The sequence below is a fragment of the Rissa tridactyla genome, chromosome 8 (genome assembly GCF_028500815.1).
Source record: "Rissa tridactyla isolate bRisTri1 chromosome 8, bRisTri1.patW.cur.20221130, whole genome shotgun sequence".
NCBI classification, from domain to species: domain Eukaryota; kingdom Metazoa; phylum Chordata; class Aves; order Charadriiformes; family Laridae; genus Rissa; species Rissa tridactyla.
Genome location: NC_071473.1, coordinates 9,477,245 through 9,489,426, shown reverse-complemented (window position 1 = coordinate 9,489,426; position 12,182 = coordinate 9,477,245). Strand labels below are relative to the sequence as shown.

At 36.2% G+C, this 12,182-nt stretch overlaps 2 protein-coding genes across 7 annotated transcripts in view; one reads left to right on the top strand and one right to left on the bottom strand.

The window, feature by feature from the left end:
* The window catches only part of IQCK (IQ motif containing K), a 160,433-nt gene that overhangs the window by 5,801 nt on the left and 142,450 nt on the right, over positions 1 to 12,182 (top strand). For all 5 annotated transcript variants that reach the window (XM_054212933.1, XM_054212932.1, XM_054212934.1 and 2 more), the window contains exons 5-6: positions 4,400 to 4,452; positions 4,620 to 4,697. In XM_054212933.1, coding sequence (XP_054068908.1) covers positions 4,400 to 4,452; positions 4,620 to 4,697 — 131 coding nt within the window. The remainder of the gene's footprint in view (positions 1 to 4,399; positions 4,453 to 4,619; positions 4,698 to 12,182) is intronic.
* Positions 1 to 12,182, bottom strand: part of KNOP1 (lysine rich nucleolar protein 1) — a 36,141-nt gene that overhangs the window by 18,391 nt on the left and 5,568 nt on the right. The window lies entirely within an intron of this gene.

The following is a 12,182-nucleotide window of genomic DNA, read 5'->3' as shown; positions in this document are numbered from 1 at the left end:
TATTGATTCGTGTTTTTTTTTTTTAAAGGAAGCCTTTCCTTTAACAGGAAAAAGGCATGTCTTACAGCCAGCTTAAAATACAGACCTTGATAGATGTTACATATTTCTGAAGGCAATAAAACAGCACTTAATACAAAAATATGAGAATTCTTAGAAATATTTAAGTTTCAAACTCAGGACGAATCTAAAGTTACTTTGTCTATTGTTAATCTGAGACATTTTTCAGAGCTTCAATAGTATCTAGATTAGAAAGTATCTGTTCTGAAAGTGGATTTTGTATGGGTTTGTGTGTTGCTTTACAGTAAACTAATAAAAACAAGTATATTCTCATGTACAGAAGCTTCACAAAAATAAGCACATCTTATGAAAAAGACAGTAAGTGATTTTTTGTTGTTAAATGAAGAGATGTCCTGCTATTGGGGAACCAAGTGTAGGAAAGCAAGCTTATATCAGATGATCATTTTCCACTGTGACATCACTTCTTCCTCCTTTTGAACAACAAGTAGTAAAACAATAGCTCTTTATGCTTGCCATATAACTGAATATTTGTGTTCTTTTCCATTCTGTCCAGGTGCTTGTACTTGGACATTCTGTTTCCTTATCTGACTTAAATACGTAATTTCTAATTATACTTTTTTTTCATAAGAAATGTGTTGTTCCATATGGATTTGGAGGAAAAAAAACGTGCTATAATTTATATTAAAATGGTTAGTGCAATAACTGGAACTGATTTTTAGGATCAAAACCAGAGCCCTTAGAAACTCAGAGGAAATTAGGGACAGGGAGAAAGGATTTTGCGATAAACACACCAGAAGATATCTTCAAAAACTAAGAGGAGAACAAAGAGTAGAAACATTCATGGAATTCATGGGAGAACAGGAGAGGAACATGATTAATTGTGATTAAGCTAACTGAAATCATGAAGGATGAGAACAGAATATTGGGTTTGAATTTTGGCTAGACATGAGTCATTAAAGCCTGTAAAGGGCAGCTGTATAGAAAAGACCAGTGGAAGATAAAAAGATTAAGCACTGGAAGAAAGGGAGGAATAATCAAACTGACTGCAGTCAACATCGAGTGAGCCCGGGAGAAGAGAGAGGGAACTGTGAGGGAGAATGAAGAGTGGTTTTTTGATGAGAGAGACTAAAGGTTTTCATGTTTTGAAGGGGAATGAAGATGAATGAGAAGAGAATGAAAAATTAAGTAGGAGAGTTGTTTAGCAATTGAAATTGTGGTAAGGGAGAGCAGATCATGGGACAAACAGAGGAATTCAAGGAACAGATTAGAAGAGATACATCCATGTCTGGAAAGGAAGAATTGTAGAATCAGATGGGAAAATCAGGAAAGGGAGACAGTTATGCTGAAAGTGGACATTTGTGTAGGAAAGAAATCTGCAAGATCTTATTTGGAAGGTGATACAGAAACATACAATTTAAACATTTCATTTAAGATAGTCTCTCTTGCGTTATGTAGTCCACATGAAAAGTCTGAAAAGCAAAAACGTAGAAAAAGCACCAGCTGCTAGATATATTTGCAAACTTCAAACTCGTATGAGAACAGTCTGCAGAAGCTTCATTTTTAAATTAGAGATGAAAAAAACCTATTAGGTTGCCCAGTGTATTCCCTTGCTGATTTTTTTTCCCCTACCATAAGTTCTCCTGTGCTTTGTCCTATCTGCTGTCAGATGTCTCCAGGGGAAAGACTATTTTCTTAAATCTTTTCTCTCATGAGTACTGACTAATGCATTCATTTTTCAGCATTAAAACTGAACAATGTTTAAATGTTTTTATTAACATAACTTTGACTTTTCTTTCTAGTTAGCAATCACAGAAAGAGGATTCTGTATCAGATTCTGTAATGGAATATATTGTATTTACAAGTATGATAGATCAGGGAAAGTGAATGGAAGAAGGTTTCCGAATGACTTTGCCATCTCTTGCTCATCAGTATTTTTGTATTATTATTACCAAGCGCATCATATTTAAACTGAAAAATGGAAAATGAATTCTGAGTAGTTTATAAACACATCTGCAGGTTAACAATGCACATTGTGCAGATATTTCCTGTGATTATCCTGATTCATGTAGCATAGGAGGAATGTGTCAAAGGCAGGTCAATTTATGTCATTTTTTCCTTTCTATAAATGTTGACTGCTGTGCAACTAATGATTTAATTCACCAGCAAAGTGAACTGTTTCCTGGCAAAAAAATAACGAAGTTAAAAAAATATTCAGTTTGACCGAATTCCTCCCTGGTAACTTCACTGGATCTAACAAGGATAAAGCAAGATGAATTTGATTCCTTTGGTCATGACTGTTTTGACAACACTGTTCTGATTGTTTTTTCCTGTTGCAAAGGAAAAGCAATTTACTTAAAACAGATTAAATTACAACTGCTAGATTAAATTGAATTTTGTTGTCAAAGTATAGAATTTATTCTCTGAAACAATTCACTAAGTAATAGAACCCAATTTCATACTGTGATTGAGAATAGCTGTACAAAGACAATCAGACTCTGCTATTTGTTTTCAGATTCTGTTCAAGTCAAAATTTGTCCATTTAACATTTGAAATGACCTGTAGAAAGCTCTCCAGTGAAGGTGTTGGTCTCTTAAAGCTTAGGTGTTTGGCTTCTTGAAACAGTGTCTGGTATTAGCATGACAAGTGTGAAAATTCCTTAAAGAGATGTGTTTCTTGGCAGCCCAGCACTCTAATGTGAACCCCAATGCTTTTGTTGTCATGAAACCGACCATAAAGGCACATGAGGTTCAGCACTGATAATTGCTTTGTGTTATTCTCTTTTTCTGTTCTGCTTTTTTTGAAAAGAAGTTCACTCTCTTTTCTGTGGGAGTCAGACAGTATGTCTGCCAAGGATAAGATTCACTTAGAAAAGCAAAAGCTTTCCTGGGTATCATCTAGGAGTGCTGTGCAGTCTAGCTCCAAACTTCACGTTTGTCATCCCCTACCTACATGACTACCCAGGATTCTTCGCTGTGCAGTCAGCACCTCACATAATGTTCCGCTTCACCTGAGGCTGAAGTAATACACTGACCCCCAAATTATGCCATGTGCTAATATCCCAAATTCTTTCAAATTACACCACGTGGAGCACATTTTTTCTGCCTCTCTGTTCACATCCCCCAGTCCTTTTTGCATCATATTCTTGTAGCACAGGGAGAAACACAGATCATGAGGATAATGCATAGAATAAAGTAATTTGTCATGCATTACGTTTCCAGCTAAATGGCTGCTATTTTGATAAAGCACTCAGTGTTTCTGTTCTGCAGGGGCTTAATGGCTTTTAGTGTTTGCTCTCTGGCTGTGTACATCCATAGCACACCTCATGTGAGAGGTTCAGATACTAGTCAAGCTCTTCTGTTATTCCGACCAGAAGTCTACGTTATATTCTCCACACCATGGTTACGCTGGTTTGTGATAAGCAGAATAAGCACCTGTACTCATTTATACATTAAATCTGTAAAGATGGAACGTGGAAAGGAAATCTCTAAGAAAAGGAAGGCCCTAATCAATTCTGTATTGACTGAAATTCATGCTTTGAATTTTGAGCTCAAGAAGTATTTTACAGCATGCAGTGCTGTCCAGGTAAACAGGTACTGGCAGCATGAGTCACTAAGGATAACCAGTGGCAAAGCATTTTGCAGAATTCTCTTTGGTGGTGAAGTAGTCTTAGAACCAGGAGCAAAGAGCACAAACGTTTTGTGCCAAAGCTCCAGGCTTTGAACTTTTTAACTGATTCTCTGTAATGTCCATGGTATCTGTTTTGTGGATACACATGTGCCTTGTTTCTGCCTTCCTTTCTGGACTCCCCAACAGATGATTTTGTCTGAGCAGCCATGCAATACTCCGCTGTCTGTGGGTCTTAAGTATTCACAGCGCCTTCAAGCTGGTTCCATGCAGGAGGAAACAATATTCCACCAGTGAATATTGTGGAATATTCAACTGTGTGGAACACAGTTCCTTCTGTGCCTTGGAAGCAATGAAATATTTTAAGTATGATAATAGAACTTTGAACAAAATGGCGAGTAATTTACACCATACTTTCATAAATGAGTTCTGTTAATTTCTTTGCAATGAGATTGCCATGTAGAAAGAACACCATTCAGAGGTACTTGTTGTAGCCATGCTGCAGCAAATATCAAGATAGTATATGTAGAATTTTCTCACTCATTTTTTACTTGACTTGAAAGCATTCCACAAAATTTCTAAAATTTTGGCTCGAGCCACTGGCTGTTGGCAGTAGCAATATTAAAGTAGACAGAGTAATGTACTGTATATTTTATTTAATAAAAGCATTCAATTTAGCTTCTGTTCCTCTGCAGTAGTAAAAACATGTGACCAATCCAAAGCTAATAAATAATTTGAACCTATCTTCTATCTTTAGAAAAAAAGGACCAAATTTATTGCCTGTGACTTCCTAACTGAGTGGTTATACAAGTAAGTTAATTAGTTAATTGTGACTTTTACTATTAATTATGCTCAATGATTCAAAGGCATTTGAATCCTTGGCATTTGCCTGAATCAAGGCATTTGAATAACTACAATTTAAATTAATAGGAGTTATTTTCTTTTTTTTGTTTGTTTGTTTGTTTTTTTGTTATCAGCAAGAACCCAAAGAGGAAAGATGAATCATTCACAGAATTCTTTTCCATTCCTTTTGTTAACGACTGGCTAAAGGACCAGTAAGTTATTGCAGTACTCAGAGTAACCTTTTTTCCTTTTATTCTTTTTCCCCTGCTATTCCAAAAAAGTAATAGAGCTTCAATGCGTTACAATTGTGCCCTCTAAATGGCCTTTACTGCGTGCAACAAAGAACTATGTGATGCTTTCTAACTTGGTAGTGTATTAGTTACAAGGTATTTTGTAGCAGAATTATTCACAGAGAAATTAGTTTAGAATTCTTAAGCATTTTAATTGTAGAGTGCAGTGCATTCGAATAGTCTGACAGTATTATGAATATCTTTGTCCTAAGGAGCAAAGCAGTGTTTTCAATGCTGCTTCCTACTATGGAAATCTTTGAGGATATATATACAGTCTAGAAATTCTTCCTCTAACTGTAAGCAGCTGTTTTAAAAATACCTGTAATGATTCTTGGCATCAGGATGCATTTCTGCAGACATTTATGACTTTGCATCTGAGAAATGAACACTTGTTTTTGCAGCCTCAATCATATATTCCTCATTCCTGTAGAACCAAGCTACACAGTAGTTTTGAAAGAAATGCTGCTGTCCTTGAGAATGCATTTTGTTTTAAAATGTGGCTGTTGTATGAGATAAGAAAAAAAGTGAAGTAATAGTCCACATTGAGAGAATAAGAAAATTACAGAGGTCAGATTTTAAAGAAAATTTTCAACTTGAAAACTTAATTGGAGGGTGGGTTGGTGGTCAGTGAAAACTTAGAGATTAATATCTTTGTGGATATGTTTACTTCATCACATTATGTAAGTGAAAATTGAGCTTTCTTGAACTCTTGTCTTGTGGAACTTGGAACCTTGAGTCATTGATCCAGCAAGAGGAAAGCTCCTTGACAGGTGCTTTGGAGATAAGCTGGTGATTGTGGCATGAACAGTTAACTTTGACTGTCTTAGAAGTAGTCATGAGGTCAAAGTTGTGTGGGATGTTTCTGCAGTAAGAGATGGACACCTTTGGAGAGTGACCCATTTCATCTCAACTTCGATACCTTCAGTTACCTGCTACTGCATCATACTGTCCAGCCGTTGTTGTTCAAACCTACCACTGGTAGGACACTTCCCACAGTTTCCTTCTGTAGATCGCTAGGTCTTGCCAGCAAGATTCCCATTTAAGGCAGTGAATTTTGTAGTTTGGAAACTGATTATGAACTGCAGTGAGGTTGTCATACTCGAGCATACCGAAGAGGCATCGTTTAGTAAGGCAATTTTGATACCACTGAATTGTGAGGATGGATATTTGTACCCAAGATAAATATCTAAGATCACCGTTTTACAAACGTTTCTCTTGGAAGTAAAGCCAACATAAATGGCTCCCTGCTCTCTCCTGTTCTTCATCCCAACCTACTTGTGGACGAGGGATTAAAATGAAGGGCTCAGGGCAAGGTGAAGAAAACAAATGAGCTGGTAAGATATAGAGGTGGTGGCAGGAACTGCTTAAGTCAGCTTTGCCAACAAGAGAAATACACTGTGGAATCACAGCCTGAATGACTCATAGCTTCTGCTAGTACTTGTGCTCCTAAATAACGTAGTGACAGCTCCACAAGGACACTGAAGTGTCAAAGTCCTACTTAAATTGATACACGCTTGATCTTAAATCCTCTAAACAAGTAGGCCTTTAAAAAATAATTATTATTCAAATTATTATTAAAACCCAGCTTTTTGTGAACTTACCTTGAAATTAAAGATTTCTTAACAAATATTGCTTATGAAGTAAGCATTATTAGAGCAAAGTGAAAGATTGGAATATTAAATAAGAATGAAAATGAGAGAATTTATTATTGTGTCCTTCTGGATATGTCATAAATAGTTTATTATTATATCCTTCCAGATATCACATTTAAAATGTAATTGATTCTATGCTTTTTATTGCAATTTCCGTTTTTATTTGTAAAGGAGTTTTCTTTTTTTAACAGGATTTATGAATATATAAGAGATAATATGCTAAAAAGTGCTGGTCAGATTTTGATGGGAAACATCCTTATCCCAACTGTTTAGGTGGTATAATAAAGAAAAAGAAGTTGCTGCAAATTTAAGGAGTAAACTCCTGTGTTGCTTTTTCAGTTGTCTAAATATGGGAAGCATTCCGAAAGGTCTGTTAAATAGAAATACATTTCTATAGTGTGTTAAAATGGGGTTTATCAATGCAAAGCAGTCCTCATGCTAAAAAAAAAAAAAAAAAAAAAAAAGCCAAAACCAAAAAACCCAGAGGGATAATTTTTTTGTTCCATCAGAGATCCAGCTTTTTTTAATATATTCCATACCTGAGTATGACTTCTTTGGCTCTCCTCCAGCGCCTCCAGTTTTTTCTTTGAAGCTCAATTTTTTTTTCAGAATAGTCAAGGCCACAGTCTTATGATCCTCACTCTCTCTATGATCTGTTTCTAAATGAGATCTTGCAGCCTACTTTTCCTTTGTAAGGAGACACAAACGCTGCATTGGTTTCCAGAATTTTAAATGCAAACATTGTACCTTCAAAAGCTGGTTACTGTAAGTGAAGGAGCTTGTAAAATTTGAATTTGTTTCCAGCTTTAGTATTTCTAGTAATTGCTACGACATCAGTAAATAAAAGCCTCAGTATAGTTACCTTGTCTTCCACTGGGTTCTGTATACTACCAGTGGCACTGTCAAAATATTATATCCCTTGGGAATCCTTGATTCCCGGAGCAGATTTCAAAGCAAGAGAAGGAGCAGTCTCAACTCCGACTGGTAATCTACATTTCACGTCCAGGAGAACACAAAACATTTCTGTTGTCTTAAAGGACAGCTGTACCTTTCAGAGGACAGGGAACTAGAGTTTTATCAAGAAACTAACAAAAGTTTTTGGAAACTTGCTGAGATACATACTGATGTCCCCATTTCTACATTCAACACTGCTGAAATAGCCAAGTAAAATAAATAGAAATAGAGCCTTGAATGTTTTGTACTCCTATAAATATGCTAATGAGCAACACCGTTGCCTTTTGTCAGCATTTTCCAGTGGTGTTTCTGGTTGAATAGCAGTGAAGCTCGATCACAAGTAACCAAGCTCTACGTACTGAATCAGGGACAGGGGAAGAGAGTGATCTGTGGTTTTGCCCTGATCCCCCTTAAATTTTACTTTTCTGGCATAGAACGGGCTGAGTCTTTACTCTGAGTATCATGGGAGTATCATTACCCAACCTTCTTTAGCACGTTAATGAAAGAACTATGAAGAAAACAATAAAAAAAAGTTCCACGGCTCTGAAAAATACTGATATTGTAAAAGTCTACTGTCACTTGAATTTAATAATATGACAGTATTGCTCAAGTTCACCTTCAATCCTTATGCTCAATGAAAGAGAATGGTATATGGATCTAGGTTAGGAATAAGCATAAGTATTTTCCTGGCTGTTGAGGATTAGTCTTTGTATGCATATTTTACAGGGGTTACAGGAACTGAAGGTGTATTTTATAAATAAGCATTCATTCACAATAATTTATTTATCTGCATTTTCTTATTTTCTATATAGAGCTATTTATTTGATCCTCAGCTCAGAAGGACACATTTCCTGGTTTAATCTGTCTGTGTGTACCAAAACAAATGTGCACATACAGAGAAAATAAATTTATCATGGCTTTAATGAAGTGGATAGCTAAGATAGATAGATATATATGTCTATACATGATTACTAAATCTGAAGTGGTAGCTTTCTGCCAAATGTCTGTATATGCATATATATACATCGATTTTATTTTTTTCTCCCTCCCCCCCAATATTTTAATTAGGTGAAGTCTGCTGGTCTCAGCTGCCTTTACAGTTGACTTCATTGTCAGTTCTCAGATGGCCAACAGGGCTAATTTTGCATGGGTGGCTGATTTCTTTTTTTCTGTAATGTGCCCAGTTCTACAGGCTTTGCTTTCTGCACACTGCTATATTTCACTCGTTTGTCTCAAAACCAGCCATGTTTAGCGTATATTTGATTTCTATTATGTTTTTTCTTTAATGTTCTTTAGTAATTTGAGCTTTAAATTTTTTTGAGGGGATATGATGAGCAGCACAATTATAATAACAGAAAAGTCCAACAAATATGTCTATATGGATGTTATTCTGTGTGGATCCAAGTAAAGAATTGCCATTCCAGTAATGTGGCAGAATTCAAGTTAACAAAGGAGAAAATTTTGGCTTAAAAAACTACAACTGTGTGTTGGAAAATTTTCACTACAAAGTTTCTCTACAAAATATTTATATTGTGTGATGGTGTTTTATGAGGTTGAGGTTTTATGGCTACAAGTCCTGATGCAAGTGTTGAAACTTGCCTTAATTTATATAAAGGTTGTCAAAACAGCAATGAGAAAATTGAAAATGTATTAGTGGTTTGTGACATCTTCCTAATGTTGCTGTTAGAGCCCTAACTGGAGATTATTTTTGCTGCTGTTCATTTTTCATGTTTACAGGATACGGGGTCTGATCTAAAGTACACAAACATAGATGGAAATTTCCCCTTTGACACGAGTGGACCTTGGCATAGGTCCGTGTTTGGTTTCCTTCACTCCAGGACCATAAACAGTCTTACAGACTACATAAATATTGGTCCTACAAAAGAGAAAACTGAGGCAACACACTGTGACTTGCAAAATACGTAGCAAGTATGCAAGCACAGAAGGAGGACTGAGTTTTATCAATAAAACGGTTAGGTCCTCCCCAGGTAGAGAGCATACTAGGGGGGAAGGTTGCCACTATGATTTTCAGACAGAACTGAAGACAAAAGATAGCTGGTCTTTTATTGTTTGGCATGTTCTCACTACTAAGGCTTCTTGCTGTGCTTCCTCTAGTTCCTCTCGTGTTCTTGTTACCATTCACCTGTTCGGCCTCTTTCTGCTGCCCGTTACATGACTCTGCCTCCCCACTTATGGACTTTCTCACGGTAGTTCCAGACTATCTTTTCTTTCACCATGTTTTTTCTTCATTATAAATAGGTAAATAAGTACATAAATAGTTTGTATATGTTAACAGTTGTGTGCGTATCATGGCTATGACCACTTTGATAAAACTTCTGAGTGTAGTTTTATAGTTTTATTACATGGTGATATTTTGCATCTTTTTTGTGTGTGTGTGGGGGTGTATTTTGTTAGAATTGTGGCTGAGACAGAAATGAAACAGGAAACTTTAAATTGAAATTTTTTTGTTTGTTCACAACCTATAGCCTTTATATTTGAGGATATTCAAAATACAAAAGTGTATTCAAAAGACCAGCAAAGCAGTGGAAGATGCAGAGAAGGGAGGGGGGCAAAAGGGGTCAAAGTACAATTTTTTTTATTCTTCATTTAACTATTGAGAGTATCAAGGAGCTTTTATTTGGAGAAGGTGATAAGAAGAGTTCAGGCAGCTAGCAGGAGTCACACTTCAAAATGTCTGCTCGTTTGCACTTCCTTTCTTCAGAAGATTAAATTTGGTTATTCCCACTTTCACAGTCCTTGAAAAATGTACCCTCCATATAATGCACAGAAATGTTTTCTTATTGTAAGGATTTTTTTTTTCTCCAAATACTTTTCTCTTATTGTAATGCATTTAGATTAGTGCAAAAGAAAACCGGTAGCCAGTAATTTCTTTCTGACTCTTCAATAGTTGTATTAATACTTACAGCATTACAAAGAAAGGTCTCAGTTCACGCTCGGTTTGACCTGTGAAAAAGCTCCAGGGTATTTTTGTGAAGTGTGTGTGTGAATATTTCCCTGTAAACCTGTGAGGCTCATACAGTGATAGTGTAATGTGGCATTAATATATCTAATTAGTTTTAAATACTAGGTCAGGTAAATCAGTACTTGAGTGTCTGATTGTTTATAAACAATGGGTTTTTTTCCTGGTTTTTGTGTAAAGGATCTTAATCGTATCTATAAGTGGAGATTTTTGAGATGGTTATTTTGAATCAAAACAATACTTTTTCATTGTTGCACACTTTTGCAACTCTGGATAAGCCTGTAAGAAAGAGGACTTAATGAAGGCAGGTGCCACTGTAGTATTTCTAGATTCTCTGAGTAGGAATAAGAAATTCTGCAAGTATAAAAGAAAACTACTGTGATAAATTTCCAGAACAATTTTTTTGGTTGTTCAGACCAGCATCTGAATTTTTGGAGTACTTTTCAAACCAAAGACTTTCACAGAATCCTTTTTTTAAAGAGTTACACAGATCACCATGGTCATTTACTTGCATGTCTTGTATTTATCCCTATTCTTTGGTCTGTTCTTTTGTCTTTTAGATTATGAATTTTGCAGTGACTCTGTCATTGCCTGTGTTCATACATAATATAAATATTCAAGAACAATAACCATCACAGTTAAATTAAAGGCGAAGTGGTTGTGGCTGTTGAATATGGCAGTGGCCGTCGTATTGAAACTTACGGGCCTCCAGAAGGCCTGACTCTTGTTGTTAGGGTTGCTTCAATATTTCTAGAGAGGAGCTTTCAAAAACCAGAGAGAAACCCTGATCATTCCTTGACTGCACCTGGATATTCCACTGCCACCTGCACACCATCTGCCCTCGGCACTGGTGTGCTCCGGCGCTAGCTCAGTGGTCCGGCAGGCAGCTGGCTGCGAGGCTGATGGTTAAATTGGGTGGTCGTCCGTTACTCTTAGGGAACAGATTTGAATAAAAAGAGCAATTCCAAGATCCTGAATTATACATAGTGAAAATTTTGCTTGATTAAATTTTTTCTTATATTTCCTTTTCAAGGAAGGAATCAGACCTTCTATTTGTAGGACAGATTGGGAACTTAATGACAATTGGGGTTTCTGGACATTACTGTCTAAAAATACTGACTGTATACAGTGTCCGTCAGAGTAACTATGAACCCCTATAGGTTACCTTATCTATTTTGGTGACAAGGTAATGGAGGACCTTTTTTCCCCCATTCTTGGGGGTTCATTGAGAAACCTAGCGTCTCTCCGCGAGGAAATGAGATACATGTCTTCAGTAAGAACCTTTTTCAATACCTCCTACATTTATTTAATGCAAGTCTACTTTTTATCTTATGAGTGCCAAATTCCACCTGCATAATGTAATATAATTAGTAAGTATCTGACATAATCAGGATCTGTACGAGTTTGCTCAAAACACAAGAAACTTGTTTCTGGAATTTAACTTTCCTCTGGTCAGTGTCTGCTTTATTCAGATTTGGTAAAATAAAGTACTTAAAAAAATCATTTTACTGATGCTCTTTTACAAGTGCGACTTATGTTAATATATTTAATCTATATATCAAAATAGATATCAATATGTTTAATGTGTGGGCTTTTAAGATTGTGCATAAACAAAGACTAAATAAGCAGAATATAGTTAGTGTGCATTTTACTGTCAGTTTTAATCTTCTTCGAGGCATACAGCTGTCTTCTGCCACAAATGACACATTTCCTCTTTTCCTAGCTCACTGCTAAGGGGTGATTGCCTCTGCTCAGATTCTATTTTTATTTGACCCGAAGCCAATTGCGTACATTCACTTAGACAAAACTGGACCTGGCATG